General features: G+C 40.2%; 1 protein-coding gene across 1 annotated transcript in view; it reads left to right on the top strand.

The window, feature by feature from the left end:
- The window catches only part of ANK3 (ankyrin 3), a 211,589-nt gene that overhangs the window by 92,905 nt on the left and 99,528 nt on the right, over positions 1-19,156 (top strand). The window contains exons 9-16 of the mRNA XM_062001483.1: positions 3,564-3,662; positions 7,981-8,178; positions 9,806-9,904; positions 12,222-12,320; positions 13,575-13,673; positions 15,365-15,562; positions 16,075-16,173; positions 16,913-17,011. Of these exons, the coding sequence (XP_061857467.1) occupies positions 3,564-3,662; positions 7,981-8,178; positions 9,806-9,904; positions 12,222-12,320; positions 13,575-13,673; positions 15,365-15,562; positions 16,075-16,173; positions 16,913-17,011 (990 nt within the window). The remainder of the gene's footprint in view (positions 1-3,563; positions 3,663-7,980; positions 8,179-9,805; positions 9,905-12,221; positions 12,321-13,574; positions 13,674-15,364; positions 15,563-16,074; positions 16,174-16,912; positions 17,012-19,156) is intronic.

The following is a 19,156-nucleotide window of genomic DNA, read 5'->3' as shown; positions in this document are numbered from 1 at the left end:
ATTTGAGGTACAGCCCAGAGGATCCCATTATGCAAAGGAAATCCTGAGTGGGCACTGATAGGGAAAATATGGGTGAAGAGTACAAGGAGGCTGGTCTGAGCTTACCCCTGTGCTGCTCTGGAGTTCCTTAGAGCCACACATGGTGGCAGAGAAGCACACTAAGGGAGGCTCAACTAACTGCCCCCTCATTTGCTAACCTCAAGCCAGTTGTGACCCGAGTGTAACCAGATCAGGGAGCCACACAAGTATCCCAAACAGTGACCAGATGCAATGCTTAGGTGTCATTTGAGTTGTGTGTTTGAAATAAAAGCTAAAAGAGCAGCAGCCCCAGAGATGAGTGTGCAATGCCTATGGGAAGCTTGTGCCTAAGCAGAACTCCTTCTATTGTCCTCCTGGCTTTGCTGGAGCTACTCTCAGGCTTTCTGGAGGGATAGATAATACAGATGATATGATTTACCATGTCAGCACATACTTACAGAGACCTTAATCTGCAGATTATTGTCATAATCATTTGTAATGGTTTTTCTGAGCCATTGCAGACTATCCCATTAAGGCAAGTTTGCATACTAATACATGTAATATATTTCACTCTTCACACAGTGTAGTCTATGTGAAAAGTTAATAAGCAACTAGAAAATCTGACAAAATCCATGAAGTTTTACTGAGCTCAGAGCAGTAATCTCAGATTAATCTCAGATTCTCTTTTTTAAGCAAAAAATCTTTCTATGATCAGTGCTTCAGACTGCCTTTGTGGATTCTTTATGTGCTTTTAGTGCCATGTACCAATTAACCAAATTGAGTGAACAGATGATGAATGAGCTGTCTTCAAGGGTATTTGCTCTTTATAGTAGGAGTACTGACATCTTCTTAATAATAGCTATAGATTGGCTGTCCCAGTTGGGATTGATTGGCTGAGGGTTGGGACACTGTGCTCTGGGGAACACTGGAGTAAAAACTGCAGTTTTTAAGGGCCTAATCTAGTGCATGAAGCTGGTCTAATTTTCTGTGAGCTTAGTACTTACTACCCATGGTACACTGGTAAAATGAATTGAGTGGGACATAAAATATGGAAAATGTTCCCTAACTTACAGTTTTGTGCTTGATCTCTTTGAGTATCTTTTCTTTGATGTGCCTGGAGAATGTGATAATTACAGGATGTAAAAAGATCATAGGAAATATATGATCTTTAGCTCCTGCCTCCAGGTCTCTAGTTATCTAGCCTGACTTGGTTTTATTTTCTTTCTCATACAAGTGTTTTCTTCCTCTGCATCAAAGACATATACCTTACTTTAAGTAGAATAATAGATACAATGAGAACTAGACAAATTTTTTATGAGACTAGCAGAAAAAGTTAATCACAACAATTTTGGTCTGCTATCTTTCATAGGCTTACTAGGAGAGGGCAAGGAAGTAGAGTCAGGAGAATATAAGGCTCTCTGGATCACTACCTTCCTCTCCCTGTCTGCCCTCTACACTTTGCAGGTCTTAAGGGTTGGATAGAGAAAAACCTCATGAGGTTCAAAACGGGCAAGTGCAGAGTCTGCACCTGAGGAGGAACAACCCCACGTGCCAGTACAAGCTGGGAGTTTACCTGCTGGAGAGCAGCTCTGCTGAGAGGGACCAGGGAGTTCTAGTGGGCAGCAAACTAACTGTCAGTTTACCCTTGGCCAATGGCATTCTGGGGTGCTTCAAGAAGAGTGTCCAGCAGGTCAAAGGAGGTTCTCCCCCCCTCTACTCTGCCCTGGTGAGGCCTCATCTGGAGCTCTATGTCCAGTTCTGGGCTCCTCAACTCAAGAGTGACAGAGGGCTTCTGGAGAGAGTCCAGTGGAGGGCTACCAAGCTGATGAGGGGACTGGAACAGGGAGGAAAGGCTGTGAGCCCTGAGGCTGTTTATTCTGGAGAAGAGAAGACCGAGAGGGGACCTTATAAACAGTTATAAATACCTAAGGATGGATGTCAAAGAGGAAGGGGCCAGTCTTCTTTTTCTGTGGTGCCCAGTGACAGGACAAGGGGCAACAGGCACAAGTTGGGACACAGGAAGTTCCACTGGAACATGAGGAGAAACATCTTTCCTGTGAGCCCTGGCACAGGCTGCCCCGAGAGGCTATGGAGTCTCCTCTGAAGATTTTCAAAACCTGCCTGGATGTATTACTGTGCCCCCTGATTGAAGTGAACCTGCAGGGTTCCCTTCCAATCTTTACCATTCTGTGATTCTGTGAAGCTGATGTTTTAGTGGAGTGTGATGGTTTAGTAATTATCAAGAAAAAAAATATTGTAATTATGCATAGAAAATATGACTTAGGAGGTATCTTAATAGTACTTGCTAACATACAGACAGACAGAGAGAGAATGCATGTGCATGAATTAGCAAGCACAGAATGTGTGAGAAGGAATTTTAGAGAAACCTTTTTGTAAAAATGATGTGACATACATATTTTAGATAATATAACATATGTGCTTTGAACAGTGCCAAAAGACAGTGGAAAAAAAGGCCCCTTCCTCTTTGACTTGTATTGGGAAAACTAATAAATATTTCTTTTTCTTCTTTATCAGTTTAAAAAGTTCTTACAAAGGCCTCTCTTTCAATGTATTTAGTGAGAATACAATACTGTTTCTGTGTGACAGTATCTCCTGCATATTTCTTTTCCTTGTAACAAATGAAATGTTTCCTGTTACTACTCCTAAACCCCTTAATTTTTCTTCCTTATTTTTCTGGAAACTATGGCATCACTATTTGTAACAAGACAGCATTGAAAAACTCCCTGTGACTTACAGTTACTCAAGGCATATATAGAATCATAGAATGGTAGGGGTTGGAATATGCTACTTTTCAACATAGTAGTGTACAGGAGATTACTTGGCCATTGTAAACAGGGTACAGGTCAAAGAATAATCAAATCAGCTTGGAATAACTCTGTTAATGTTAAAAAGAGTCTTCTTCTTGAAGGAATGTGTTTCTAATGTGATAAGTACAACTAAGCAAACTACTGTAACAGTGTTATTGACAGTGCCTTGACTCTAGACCAGTCATTGCCCTGGAAGCCACACAAGTGTGGTCCACACAACAAGAGATTAAACTTAGTCCAACATACTTTTATCACCTGGAATTAAGATGGTTTCCTCATCTCCTATACACCTGTTAAAATAAGTGTAATAAAAAGTCCAAGGGGGAAAGTTTTATCCTCTAAAAGGACTATTCATTGACTCTGATGTATTCTGACAAATGAAAGACCTAGTTTTCTCACAGGCATGAAGGCAAAAAGCATCCGAGGTGCAATCTCATCTTTCTTGTGTTTACATTTACCACTTTATTGGATGCCCAGTGAGGACTTGGAAGCAGCCCACTGCACAAGCACCAATTGGATATGACTATTTACATGTTTAGAAAATCAGAGCCAAAATGTACTCTGTCCATTTGAATAAACATCTTCAGCTGTTCAGTTGCATAAGTGCAGCATCCTGAAGGAGCTGATTAGTTTCTTAGGATATCATTGGTCTTTAGGAAAATGGACAAGATTTTACAGTGTCTGAAACTAATCAATTATAATGCCTGTGTCCCACAGGATGGGCTGACTCCCCTCCACTGTGGAGCAAGAAGTGGCCACGAACAGGTTGTAGAAATGCTGCTGGATCGTGGTGCCCCTATTCTTTCCAAAACCAAGGTAACTGGTACTGTTTTCTGCTGGTATAATCCTTGTATTTTTTTAAAAAAATGTAATTCTGCATGTCTCATATATTTAAGGATTTGACAATAACTTTCCTGTTTCATAACTATTTAAAGTAGCTGTGTGGGAGATCTCCAAAGTGAATGCCGTATGTAGAGCATGTCTGCATATGTAAAATGTGTTAAATCGAGATACACACGAAAGGTTGCTGTGCTAACCAAAAGGCATGCATGGTAACCCTATCCCTCAGCATTTCAGTAGCTGAAATTCTCTGTATCTATCCTGGAATAAATACATGATGATTACAATATATCTTCAGCTTGCACCAAATTGCCCTAAGGCTAGAGTAGAGATACGAGATAATAATAGAGCAATGTCGGTTTGCAGAGACAGCTCGTATTTCCTTAGGACCTATCCTGATTATCAGTTTCTTCACTTTCCATCTCTACAGTTTATCATGCAAATGGGAATTCATGAGAATTTCAAAACACCTGTGCCAGGGTGCCCCCACCCAAGGGTTGGCATTAAAGCACACGCTCCCTTACAGAACTCTTCTGGTGGTGGTCTCTGCCGTGCTGTTATTGCTGATATTTAAATCTCAGTTCCACAGTGTGCTTTGTAGGACCCCTACAACCCGTGACTTTCCCATTCAGGGCTGACATTTCTGTTGAGGTTCTTTCCCAAGAAGGCTTCCACTACATGTTTTCTCTCAGTCTCTAAGCAGTATATTTCCAACATTTCTTGTTTCTTTCTATTATTTCTTTTCTCTCTTCTGTCATCCTGTCTCAGTGCCCTTCTATATTCTGCCTTTCTCCTCCCTCTTCTTTACTTTTTTTCCCCTTACTGGAATATATTTAGCATTTGTTTGGGGAGGTTGGCACCAGCTTTCCTCTGCTCAGTGAGTCACTGGCAAGTGCTGTCATGGGTAATCTGACAGACAGGATCCACCCATCCTCTGCATGTGGAGTTTCCGTGGTCTCCCACAGCCCTGACTTGCAAACTTCATGAGCAGAGGGAGACAGCAAGGGGTTGTCTAGGAGCTCCTTGGGGCACATCCTCACACCACTGCCACAATCAGAGCTTCGAGCTCATGCTTCCAGGGAGAAAAGCTCTTCCACGCTCTGGTAGCTCAATTACTTAAAGAAATAAAAAGTAAACCTCATTACTCCTAAGGAGCTACATTTCTTCATCGTACAGATTTCATATTGCCAGGCGTTGTTCCTAAACTTAACCTGCTGTTCAAGACCTGTAGCTTTTGTATTTGTTCGTCTTCCTGAGGAGATTCACACAGCCTGACCCAGAGTTCACTAGCCCAAATCAGTCAGATGAGAATGTGGGGTAGTGTGTTTAAAATAGCCCAAGACTGAAAGACACACTTTGGATGTTGACCTGCAGAGGCTTATATAAACACTTTCAGCAGAATGAGAGCCTCCTCTCTGAAAGAGGGAAAGCTATGTTATGTGTTAAAGCAAACAGAAGAAAGTGCAGAGCTTCCCGAGTTCCCCTCTGATGTGTTAATTCTACTGTTTTCAGAAGGTAAGGGAAGAAGCAGCTGTACCTCTGAATGACATAAACGAATCCATTCGTTTGGCACTAGACTACTGTCTTCTGCAAAAATGACTCTGTTCTTTTAAAATTAAGTCACATATTATTGAAAATAGGGCACATCTTTGCAAGAATTTGAACTTCACAAACTTTTCTCATGTTATCTAAAACTCTTTCAGAGGAAGAAGCAGACTGCAGTTGGATAGCTATTTCCTGCTAGAGACTGTTTAGCGTAGTGCTGACCCTTTCTTGCACTGGAATAACCTTAGATCCATTTTCAGGGGATGCAGTGACCTACTGGATTATGTGGGCTTTTCTACAAGCAAAAAGAAAACAGAATTCTAGTCTTGACTATGCCAATGATATTATATGTGAGAAATGCCATCTCTGTGTATCAGTGTCCACATTTTTTTAATTACTATTTTTCCAGGCTTGTTTGACTCTTTTCTTTTTTTCCTTGGTTGGTTGTTTTTTAAAGTACCACATGACTGTCAATATAATTTATTCATGTTGAACTTCTCTGTTTTTAGTGTTTTCTTGACAATCTTCATAAAAACAGCAATATAACAGTGCTTGTATAGTGGCTCCATCTTGAAGTATCAAGTCACTTATGATCTTTTGTTGATTGTCTCTCACAACATAGATATGAGACAGAACATTGTTACATGTCTTATTTTTATGTTAAAAGTGGAAAGACAAAGCCACTGAAATATTAACTGACTTATGCAGGACTGCAGAGTATTTCCTACTGCAAGAAACTTAAGAGCAAGCCTGGTTTAGGTCACAACAAAAGACAATATTCTAATGATGTTTTATCTTTATCAACTTCTTTAACATCCAGTCTTGTCTCTTGCTCGTTTCTCATGGAGTCTGGATAGTAGCTGTGCTTTTTTCATCCATGATAGATTTTTCCCAACAATCTTGCTCATTATCCAAAACTGACATGTGGCTGCTCTGCTTCTTCCCTTCTTTTCCATCAATGTCATCTCTTTCATGCAAGTGTCTCCTATAAGGGAGTCCCATGTCACCCTCTCAATTTCTTCCCCCGTTAATAAGTCTGGCTCATAGGCTATTATTGTGAAGAATGATGCTTTTCACCTCAAGGTTCTTTCTTATAAAAATGGAACAGAATGGCATATAAAGTTTCATATTTTTTACTATCACCTAAAAGGCATCACCAGTTATGAATTGTTATCTGGGTGGCTTGGTGATGGAAGGAAAGAAATCTCTTTTTTTTGTATTCTACTGTTTAACTACATAAGAAGACAGTGAAAACATTTACAATGCATTGCTAGTATCAAGCTTCCATGTAAATAATTGCTGTAGTGACCTTTGGGAATGGGAAAGAGGCTTATCCAAGCCAACATAAATCGTGAGTGAGATGCCTATGAGATAATCTCACTTGAAAGACAAAACTGTGTGCAAGAATGTCTGCTTCTCAGCACTGGATGTTAACTGCTTTCATATTCTGACAGTATTAGCCTGTTTGCCTTCACTATCCATCTTTCATGGCACTTTAAAAAATTATTTTACCATGTATTTCCACCTTTATTTTGAATGTTTGTCATTAATGTTATGATATAGCCATGGGAAGGGAAAAGAAAGAAATCCTCTGTTTCAGAAAGCCTGAAACCTCAGCTGGTTTTACATTGCTACTTTGCCTTTGCTAACTGCAGTCACATGAGGGCACTACATCTGTGAGCAAGTGTTTCAGTTTATTCATGATGACAAACATAATGCACTGTCAATCATTTATAGATTACATTCTCTTGTGTGTTACGAGAATAGTTCCTGCTCTTGAATCTAATTTTAGCATTAGAAGGACCAACTAAAGACAAAGCAAAACAAAACACGAAGGAATACAAATGGAAGAAGGTGTGTTGAGGTTTATCTAAGGAGTTTATGTATCCCTGCTAACTTGACATATTTTTTATTCTTTTATCATGAAATAGGATCACTCCTTTAACATTCTGAGAATTATTGCTCTTCTGTTGTTGCTCTGGAAATGTAACACATGTTGGCAGCTTGTTGATTAACTATTGCACACAGCTCAAGAAACAATTCTTGGTACAGGTTTTGTTCTTAACTATAGATCTCTCTCAGGTGTTTCCCTGATGAAACAAAGCTTTACCACTGCCAATGGTAGGTCACATTGTGGTGGTCTCATTACATTTTTTTTAGCATGATTTCACTTGAAACTTTTGCTGTTGTACCAATGTTATCTGAGAAGAATGATTTCCATGGGTGTTAAGACATGTGTACAGCCCAAATTCAGGCAAACATCGGTGAAGGGCTGAAGGGAGGTTGTAGTTATTACTGGGTGATGCCCTGACCTGCTCTTTTATGCCTGGTATATACAGGCAACAGTTGAATGGTGAGTTTAATGAATCTTTTTAAACCATCAAATTTCCAGGCTAGGGTATTAAAAGTCACAAAGTGCTGCTCTTCACGTGACTCATCTAACTTGAGCAGCTTCTCTGAGATAAGCTGGCTGAAATAAGCTACATTTAGAGCATTGTTGGCATGGTATGTCTGGTTTGGTATTTTTTACGTAGGGCTGCCTACAACCTCTAACCAAGCAAACACCAAATTCCATGTGGCTTTTGCTGGAGTAAGAGCTCTTGCTGTTACACTGAATATATCATTTACTGTGGGTGTTCTCTGGGCTTGTAAAATCCTTCATACTACAAACGCTCCAAGAACAATGCAGAGGAGATTCATTTCTCTGAGCATCCTATAACTGATCAGTGTTGGATGTTTTTGTTCACAGAATGGTTTGTCTCCGTTGCACATGGCAACACAAGGAGATCATCTAAACTGTGTTCAGCTTCTGATTCAGCACAACGTGCCTGTAGATGACGTCACTAATGACTATCTGACTGCGCTGCATGTTGCTGCCCACTGTGGCCACTACAAAGTTGCCAAGGTTCTCTTGGACAAGAAAGCTAATCCTAATGCCAAAGCACTGGTGAGTACACAGCGGGTTACTATTCACAGCTAAACATTCTTCCAAACTTGCACTGAGACTTATTTGAGAGTTATTTTCTGCCTGCTGCTGCTGCTGATAGTGAGGATATGTTGTATTGCTACAGCCCAAGAGAGGATATTCAGAGTTCCAAGCCTTAATGATGTATCATGCAATCAGAGTAGACCTTTGCTTACGGATGGCCAGCAGTGATTTATGAATTTCTAGTGTAACTAGAGCACTTTTGCCTCCTGGTAGCTTCTGAATAGATGAAGCAGCTGCAGACATAACAGCAGCAGTTTTTGGTACAGAGAGAGTTCTCATTTTCTAAATGTTTGTAAAGAGAAAATAATCAGTGATGTTTAAAACAGAGAAGTTTTATTAGCTCTGAAAGATATGAAACAGTAAAAAGTAGAAATTAGTTATGTAATGAATATTTGTGGTATTTTATAATTAAGCCAATGGAGTCATATGCTTTCCTACTTTAAAATCAACTTCAGCCACAAAATGTTAGTGTAATTAAACTGCATACAAGCTGAATGCATTCATGCATTTTGCTCAAAATTATGCTTGCAATCCGTTGTTTTTAAAATGTCTTTTTGATTTCTCCTTCAGTAACTGTTCCAAACAAATTTACATTCTGACATTAATTGGGGTGACTACTTGGTTTCACAGCCTGATGCTACTAACTCATTCAGTCCCTAAAATTATGTGAGCTCTTGAAACCCTTACAAGCCAGGTGGGATTGATACTTGAAAATAACACAAGCTCCACAGATTTCTTTCTCTCTTCCTTTCTGGCCTTATTGTTTTTTTGTCAGATCAACCTGTCTTCAGGTGTCTTTGTTCAAGGTATTATGATATATGGGTTTTGTTCCCTATAATCAGCAAGTGCAGAGACTTGCTGGCCTGTGTAATATGTATTTTCACCTTCTGAAATAATCAAATCATCATCAGGTTTACCTTGTCAGAGTTACTGGCAGTGGCCTTTCATTGATCTGGCAACCTAGCCACGAATTTCCTTTTCCCTTAAATCTGTTAGTGTTTCCTTTTGTTCTGACCTGATTCTCACTCAGGATGATTAAGTATACCTTAAGTGCAACATCTGCAGCTCGAGCTGGTTCTTCCCTGAGTCACATCTGTGCTTACCCTGGACATTGTCTACTGCTAAGGAGAAACCTGATAGCTGTTCACACTTAACTGGAAGAGATAATTGCACTGACATCATGTCACAAAAGCATACACTATTCTTTGCTCTATGTCAGGTGAAAAAGCTAATTTTGGTCAGATCTGAGGGACCAGTTCTGTCAGCGGTTTTTCACGATTGTTTGGCAAAGGCTTGTTTGATGAATATACAGAGTGGCATCAGCATTCAGTGCACTGATGTTATTGTACCAGTTGTGGATGCTCTGGACAGCTTATTTTCCTGTTTTACTTGTTTTCTGTTGTATCATACTAAGTAAGATGATAGCTTTAAATATTCACTCCACTGCACAGACAATTTGTTTTAAAGAAGGGGGCAAAATAATTAAAATTACCGTAAACTAGCAGGTAATAAATGAAAAAGAGCAGTCAGATTAGTTTAGAAGAAGATCCAAATGCTAAAAAAGTATGTTCCTTCTCATTTACAGAATGGTTTCACACCTCTTCACATTGCCTGTAAGAAGAACAGAATAAAAGTAATGGAACTTCTTTTGAAGCATGGTGCATCAATTCAAGCTGTGACTGAAGTAAGAAGTCGTCTGCTCACATTTATCTTTGTTTGTCCTACAAAATTAATTGTAACTGCATTGATTGATACTTGAAAATTTCTGAAAGAATACATATCAATCAAGTTAACAGTTAATTTCAAGTAGGTATTACCAAATAATAAAACTGAATCATAAAGTCCATTTCCCTAGTGGATCACAACACCCAAACAATTGATATACATTAAGAGCACAGTGGGAACACCAAGTGAAACATAACAGATTAAAAAAACCCCATCTATCTTTTCTGATAAGTTTTGCCTGTAATTTAATGTGCTGAGCATTAAATTCACCCTCTTACAGAGATCAAGGTGAAGACCATGCCTCACTCAAATCCTGTTTTGAAAGGTGGTTTAATACAAACCTTGTTCTGGCTTTCCACACAGGAGTTGTATTCATCATGGGTCATCACAAATCATCTAGACAGGAATCAATATGCTATTACTACAATCAGCATGAGATAGTCTATACCCAGTTATTGGCACAATTCAGAGATTAAGTACCTATGGAAAATAGGGTTTGTCTATACATATGTTTGTGTTATACATTGGGGGGAGAGGTCACATATATGAATGTGTGACCACTGTGGAAGAAGCTAGCTTAGAAAGTGATAATTCCATTGATTATCAGTGTACAAAGGGGAGCAGTTCATCTCTTCAAAATGGAGTTTCATGTGATGCATGGGGGTTTGTTCTAATTATTCAGTAGCAAAACTATACAGCTCCCTTCCTGGCTTCCTTCAGAGGGAACGGAGCCTGCCCTTGCTACATCTCATGTATCTCCAGACTACTTATTAAAAAACATAGGGGTTGTAGGTACAGCATTCAGAGTTTAATTGGAAGTTATATTAGCAAATGAGTAAGAAGCACAAATAGAAGCTTAAGTGAATTCAGTTTTATCCTTTTTAAAATGCAAATAATTAAGAGAATGAAAGCAACAGCAACACTAAGCTACACTGTGAGTGAGCCAGGTTAACAGTCTGATCTGTACTCTCAGCATTGCTTTTTCAAGCAAAAACTTTCAAAAGGCAAGAACTCTTCCTTTATTCCCTGTTGCTGCCCCACTACGATCTCACATGATCTTGAATTACATTTGACTGCAATTGTTGAGATTTATCATGGGCCTTTCCTGCAGGGCTCTGCCTTCCTGCCTGCCTCTTTCACTCGTTATCTATATGGCAACAACCTTTCAAGGCAGAATTAGGAGGTGATACTCAGCACTTACACATAAGATGCTGTTTCTCTAGTCAGAAAGAAGGTTTCTATCCATCCATCAAAAAAATTGGTCAGAAAGCTTTAGAGTATTTGTCCCCAAAGAAATCTGAGAGCAAACAAGTATTGATTGTGAGATGTGAATTCTGCCTTCCTGCTCATGTTTGCTGCTCTGCATGAGAAAGGAACAAAAGTGTGTTTTCCTCACCTCTACCCTCCTGGGACTTGTGTACATCTATGAGGAAGCTACCTAAATCAGGAGATTTCCAAAGATGCACTGAGCTTTTTTCTTCTCTTGGTATTAAAACCTCCTTTTGCAGTCTCTGGCTGACTATTGGTACAGCTGTGCAGAAGCAGCTGTAAAGAGGCTTTAGGGTAATTCTACACAGGGAAATATTAACTATTGATTGGATTTCTAAAGCAAAATCCTTCAGGTCATGCCCTGCTAAATGACTGCTCCCTTTTTTCATTCTCCTCCTTCCTCCTCTTTTTCTCCAGTTTGGCTTTTATATCTTGCAGAAGGGTAGTGGTGGAGATTTGTCATGGTGCCACAAGGTCCCAAGGGAAAGAGGAATTCTCATTTGTGTCTGTGCTTCTCTTGCTGGATGACAGAGTTTTGAATTCCCTTTCTCTTGGAGAAATACTGGGGATGGAGCTCACCACTAAGTTCAATAAACCTCTGTGTTCATGCAAATCAACTAGATTTGGTGGGGACAGTGGACACTGCATCTTTTCTTTGCATCAGCTGAATGTACCAGGAATGCTTCTACTCCTTTTTTTTCCCAGTTTTTTGTCCAAATTGGTATTTAGCAAAAATTTAAGGAAGAAACCTTACTTAGCTATAATTGATTTTATTTGATGGTGAATTACTGAATTCCTGGATTATTTTAGTGTTTGCTCATGACTCATGTTCATAGGCATTTACCATTCTGTGTGCCTTTAAGCATGTGTATATGTTTTTTTAGATCCTCTCAGAAGAGCAAGCACTTGGGTTCACTTACTTTAGAATAACTTATTTTTCCCCCGTGACATTCTTGTAAAGGAATGTGGAAGTAAATACTCAGGTTTGATTTTGGTTTGGTTTTCAGTCGGGCCTAACTCCAATCCATGTTGCTGCCTTCATGGGACATGTAAATATTGTATCGCAGCTCATGCATCATGGAGCATCACCCAACACTACCAATGTGGTGAGTAACAGGTTTCCTTGCAGCATGACAGAACAGTTTGAAATATCTGGGAGCAGCACTGTTGTGAAGCACTTAATTCTGGTGTCCACCATCCATCTCCACAGCAGTCGTGGCTCCCACTGGAGTCATGGGAAAGTGCAGGCTGCTGCCTCCTACTTGGGAGATGCTGGATGGGTTAAGGAAACCTCAAAAGAGGCTGACCTTAAACAGACTCTAGTCTCTTTATTTTCTGAAGTAAAGAATGGGAACATACTGTAGCTTCATGCATGTAATTTTTGAGATGTGTACTTGACTGTTGAGCACTGTTTTCTCAGGACCCTGGGGGCCTCCCTTTTAAGGAAAGTTCTGCTGTTATCAACAGATTGCAGCAGATTGTGGGGACATATTGCCTGTGTGCACACAGCCGTACAAGTGTGCCTTTCTGCTGGATGTGCACTGCGTGCCCCAAGGCTGCCAGGGCATGTGTAAAAACTGAAGTCATTGTTTGATGGATATTTGAAAATTGAGAAATGGAAGAAACTAGAAGCTCATCCAACTAATTTTAACAGTTTGACCTCAAAATCTCTTTCGCCTTCCTTACACAGGTGTAGTTAGAAGACAATCTTTTATTAAAGTTCTCACCTGCTAGTTCTGTCAGATCACACAAAAATGCAACACCATTTGTAAACTGATGTTTTTAAATGTTGAAAGCAGTTTCCCTCCTGAATTTATGCTGATTGCCTTGGATTTGTCTTTCATTAAGCCCATGAATCCTTAGATTAATGTACTCAGTAATTATTTTTCTCCTTTTGTTCACTCATCTCAGTGTTTGACAGATAACAAATGATAGTAGGGGCACAGGGCACAGCAAGAGGAGAGCCAAATATATGTGTGGCTGAATATGCAAAATTTTAAATACATTTTTTGCTTGACTAAATGAGGCTCTCTTTAAATGGATGTCATTTTTAACACTGTTAGTAAAATACTAGTGAATACAAAAATTGTACTGTTTCTTTTCAGCAAAAGACCAGTGACAAAGGCACTACTGTGCTGGGAAACTAACCCTGATGTAAACTGCGTTGTAGCATATAACCAAGAGGTCAAATATTGCCTTAATCTCCCATCTTGCTCACAGACAATTACTACCAAATATTCTAGTGGCGATTATTCTGAACTGGGTCACCAGTGTTTTTGCATTTATGAAACATGTTGGGGTTTGTTTTTTTTCCTGCAGTAAGTTTTTAATGACATTTTGGGTTTGCTGCTGTTTGCTAGAGAGGAGAAACAGCGCTGCACATGGCTGCCAGAGCTGGCCAAACAGAGGTCGTTCGGTACCTGGTGCAAAATGGAGCGCAGGTGGAGGCTAAGGCTAAGGTAAGGTGATGGTCCAGGTGTAATAGTCCTAGATTGTGTTTAATAAAGTGAAGGAACACATTCATCTTGTGTGTGTGTCTCAGGAAGAAAAAGAGAGATGAAGCCAAGGGCCTTGGTGTAATGACCACTCATATTTTGTTATGTACTCTCTTACTGTGGTCATAAGCGATCTGTATGTAAGAGAGAAGGCAGGAGATGTCAGCTTGATACGTGTCCTTTTTTTCCCAACTTTTAATATAAACTATTAAGTGTTTCAAGAGTTTTGTTTTGTGGTACAAAGGAAGAAGGGGGAGGAATGGCTCAACTCTGCTTGTTTCTGCAAAACTGTAAACCCTAGGCTGTTAGTGTCATGTCCTTAAGGCACCAAACATTGTTATACTCCTAAAGAACACCTAAAGTTGGGAGGGCAAAGTAAGGGGATGTAGCATAAGGGCTGGAAGGAAGGAAGGAACAGACACTACAGAAACAATTGCAGCCAAGGAAGATGAGGGGGGAGAAAAAAAATGATCAAGAGCCACTGAAGATGCAAAATTAAGGAAATAAGAGTTTCAGGAACAGACAGGGAAAGGAGATAAATAGGTACAATAAATAGCGATCTTGATAGATAAAACCAGCAAAACCTCTTTTCAAATAATGGTTAAATGAACAAAATTTCAAAGAAATCTATTTTTGAGTGTGAAATTATCATCTGTGAATTATCTCATAAAGTTGCTAGTAAGAATATCTACTTATATGGAACTCTGACTAAATATTTATAGCAGACACCCTTCATATCTGCAAGCAGTCTGACAATAGAAGTGAATCATGTGGCCTGCAAATCTCCAAAGACAGTCTTCAAAGTGAACAGCTCATGCTCAGAAGCACAGTCATGCAAATATTTTTAAGTAATCTCACACAATGGATTAATTTGTGCAAACTGCCATTGCCTGTGATCGATTTGTTATCATAAATAACAGCCAAATACAAATAATAGTTTATACATCAGTACTAACATCAGCCATGAGAAACTTGTGCTAGAAGGGTGTAAAATGGAAACATTTGAGAATGTAAAGACTATCTACCAGTCAGAAGAGTTTCCCTGCTGAGGAGCAGCATTTGCATCCTGATGTGCTCTTATCCGAAATCCCAAAGTTGTAAAATCACTGTTGTAGGATGGGCATGGTCAGAAGTGTCTCTAGCAGAGAACACCCCAGAACTGCTGCTGGATGTGGGATAACAGTACTCAAAAGGTAGGAATTTCAGCAGGGAAAAATGGGGAGAGAAAGAGTATTTTAATAGATTCAGGAAGAACAGGAAGAAGTCAAGTCATGGCCTTCCATCGGCCATAGCAATAGTGTGCTTAATCCAAAGAGTTGTACACCTGAGAATGGGGAGGACAAAAATACAAAACTAAATCATGAATAAGGAAGAAATGATGTATTAGATCTCAGAACATGATCACAAACACAATATTTTTCACTAAAGACAAATAAACAAGCAACAAGACACGTGACAGGGCGAGCCCTGTACTTAAGGCTATAAGGATTATTGTGTTCTGAATGAGCAGTGAGAAAGGGAGTTTCAGCACCATATTTTATCTTCAGTTGCATCCACTGTAAAGCTATTGGCACTGTTCACCAGTTTAAAAGCACAAAATTGTATACTTAATGCTCTTAAAATACGATCCTTAGTGCCGTTTCCTTTATGCTTAGGATGACCAAACGCCGCTGCACATTTCTGCTCGACTGGGAAAAGCAGATATAGTGCAGCAGCTGCTACAACAAGGAGCATCTCCAAATGCAGCCACGACGTCTGGCTACACGCCTTTGCATCTTTCTGCTCGAGAAGGGCATGAAGATGTAGCTTCTGTTCTTTTGGATCATGGTGCATCTTTATCTATCATTACCAAGGTAAGGGAGTGACAAAAGTGATAGCTTCAATAGCAAAATATGCCTGTAGCAAGTGCTACTTGTGAATTAAATGCTGCAAGGGTCATATATATGTACAAATAATGTAAGTCAGCTGCATTTTATTAGAAGGGTACAAAGCTTCATGCTTTTGCTGGAGTTTGATGTGCAACACAGCCCAGTGATCAGACATGAGTTTTCTCGGAATGAAAGGAATGCACAGCAGAAATTCCTGGCTGGAGTTGAAAAGCTGTTACCAGCCTTGTCCTTGGGTGGTGTGAAGAAAGGAACTGCCTCTTCCCTTTTTACAGTTGTTTTAATGTAGATAGGGCTTTTTCCTTGCAAGGGAGTACCTCCAGACCTGCCAGGGCAGTTGGGAATCTGCGGGACTTGTTGCCTTGTATTCAGGACTATTTTAAGGGAATGAATGGAAACCGTAGTATCCTTGTAATCAGGAGACAAACCTTACTCTGACAGAGTGCACAAGGCTGCTATGTAACTGCTTTTTCTTACAGAAAGGATTCACTCCTCTACATGTGGCTGCAAAATACGGGAAAATTGAGGTAGCCAACCTCCTGCTTCAGAAGAATGCATCTCCTGATGCTTCTGGAAAGGTAGGACAGAAGAAGCCACTGCCATTTGTACAGCAAATATCTAAATGCACACAGTATTCTAATAATATCCTTCTACCTACTTACCATCACGCTAGTATCCACAGTCTGGGTTTAACTGGTATGGGTTTCATGTAATGTCCCAGTCCTTGTTGGGAGCTACCAAGAGCCAGTAAACTTGAGGAAATTTACTTTTGTTGTCATTATTTGACAACAAAATTATGTTCTCTCTGTACCCATGCTGGGGAATGCAAACAAACCATTCCCCTGCCTTCCTGCCCAGGCTATTTACAGTCCTTATCAAAGAATTCAGGCAGCTGGCTCTGCTCCCCCAGGTCTCATGACAGAGGGCAAAGCCCAGTAGGACCTCAAGCTTTTAAAACCAGCCCAGCTTGGATTTTTACAGATCCAAGGGACAGATTACTTATCCACTGCAGTAAAAGAAAAACATTGCCGAGGGTGTGACCTCAGGGTCAAAATTCCTTACCTGCTCTGTCCTGGGAGCAGCGCAGATGTGTGCTGCTCTGCTCATCTTCCCTGCGAAAGAGAATAGGGCTTTCACAGCTCAGTGAGGATTTTCAGTTCTCTGTTTTATTTTATTCTGAAGTCATCAAAGACTCTGGATACGTGAATGAATAACAAATATGGTTTTTCACCTTATCTACTCCTAATTTCTCCAAACCCTTAAGTTTTCCCTGGAGAGAGTCTGTAACAGCACCTGTTTGTTCTGCATGTGTTTTAGAGCGGTTTAACACCACTGCATGTAGCTGCACACTACGATAATCAAAAAGTGGCACTCCTACTGTTGGACCAGGGAGCTTCACCTCATGCATCTGCCAAGGTACAAGTATTGGCCACTCTGGGGGAATGATGTCTAGGCTTTGTCTGTCATCTTATTCTCTATCTGCCTCTATTCTTTCTAGGCTGTATATGCTTGCAATTACAGAAGGCTCAGTGACCTTGTTTAATACCTCACAACCACATAGAGCTCTTAAAATAGTTCTGTGGCTGAATAAAACCACAGTGAAAAAGCAAATATGGATGTAAAAACATCTCAGTGAAGTTCAGTCTTGGTGAATACTGAGCCTTGCTTTCACATGCATTATCTCCTTAGTACCTTCTCCAAGCCAGCCAACTTTATATCATTGCAACTTAACATTTTTGCAGGGCAAGTTAATGCCCTGCTGCACAGGGGTAGTTCTCCTGTATTGTGCCACAGGATGTCTTCTCAGATGTGAAATGTTTCTCAGTACAATGTCCCTAATTATTAATGTGCTTCACAATGCCTCTACCACAGTGTAAATGGAGTGGTGAGAGAATAAAACAACCAGTCACAGCTCTGCTTTGATTGCAATTTACTGTAGACAATACAACACATAGTGTAAGGTTCCAGGAGATGTGAAAGAATAAATATTTAAATGTATTCTAGTTCTGAGTAGAAGAAAGAATGTAGAGAAACTTGAAGTGTCTGTATCCTTTGTGGATCACAGTTTTAAGTGTGGATCAATAGTCAATAGTTGGACAGCAACATTAAGTAAAACAGGGTGGAAGCATATGTAGGTTCAAGTGGAGTAAGTGCAGTGTAACTACTTCATCACCAACAACCCAGATAATTTCCTAAAATCACTTTAGAAAAACCACCGTGGTAAAGGGCGAGCTAGTGGAAAAGCCAGTATCATAGACTGACAGACAGCACCCCTTGATTGCCTTCCTTTCACACATGAGTAAGTACAACCATAACTCTAGAGGCCTTCTGCATGGCTAAAGAAGAGGATGGAGTCTGTCAACCATGGTAGGTCCCAGAGTTTATACTGCAAGAGAGGAAAGTTAAATAAACATGGAGAGCCAGCAACAACTGTAGGGTTTAAAATCAATAATGTCGATATTGGCAATCTGCCAGAGCGGTGCCCCAGGAGGTGAACTGGAGTGATCTCTGATCTCTTACTGCTGCAACACAGCACTCTTAAATGCCACTGTGGGGAAAAAAGGGCTTTCCGAAGAGGGTGAGAAGCCACTGACCCAGTTTTCACTGAAAGAAACTGCCAGTGGAAGCTGTGCATCCTGTAGAGACAGGGATTGCAGCAGCCACTGCCAAGGGCTTGCAAATCCAAGCCAAGGTGGAAGCACTGTAGACTATGGTAGAATTTTACACACACTCATGTGTCTGGTCACTTTAGCTTCCCCACCTGTAACAGAACAGTTTTGCAGCTGCCACTTCAGATCCTCAAGTGCCAGCTGTAAGTGTTCCTAAAAGAAAGCATTTGTAAGTATTCTGCAGCAAGTGAGCCACAGCAACACTGCGTAGAAAGTCAGTGCTAACTGGAATTACAGCAGCATGTTTGTTGCTTTAGGCACCCAATGTGCAGTCATCTGAAAGATCATTTTGGTAACAGCAGATGATTTCCCATTTCTTTTGTAAATGTGGTCTAATAAATAAATGTACTATGTCATATCTCATCACTAGTTCTCCAGTTAGTTTAATCAGGAGTTGCTTTTCCTGGGACATTCTTATCTTTAACACTGATCTTAAGAGTGGCTCATTAGCCTGGCCCAGAAGCATTTGCCTTGAAGAGTGATCAGTGAAAGGGTATGGGAAATGGCCTTGTGTACAACATTGTGATGTAAACAGTTATTCTGATGACCATTCTTCTTACTTCATAGGCAAAAATTAGGCTCTTGCCTAATTTTATTTTTGCATCTACCTTACAATGCTTCTGTATCTGTCTCACTCTCCATCCCAAAAGCCTTCTTTATCCCTTCATCTTAAACCATTTCCCTTTTTACCTCTTTTCCCTGTCAGCCAGAATAACCCCAGTACCTTTCATTTCAAACTCCTCCATTCCCCTCCACATCAGTGTGTAATGGCAGAACATAGCCCTTATGAGAAGATGTGGACTTAAAATGAGCGGAATCCCAGCTTTCATTTTTCAGCTCTCTTTTTGCCTTCTCTTGGCAACCTGTTGCTTTCCATCTCACTGAAAGCAAT

This window comes from Colius striatus, chromosome 8, assembly GCF_028858725.1.
Source record: "Colius striatus isolate bColStr4 chromosome 8, bColStr4.1.hap1, whole genome shotgun sequence".
Classification (NCBI taxonomy): domain Eukaryota; kingdom Metazoa; phylum Chordata; class Aves; order Coliiformes; family Coliidae; genus Colius; species Colius striatus.
Note: the sequence above shows the minus strand (reverse complement) of the source record. Positions and strands in the feature narration are given on the sequence as shown.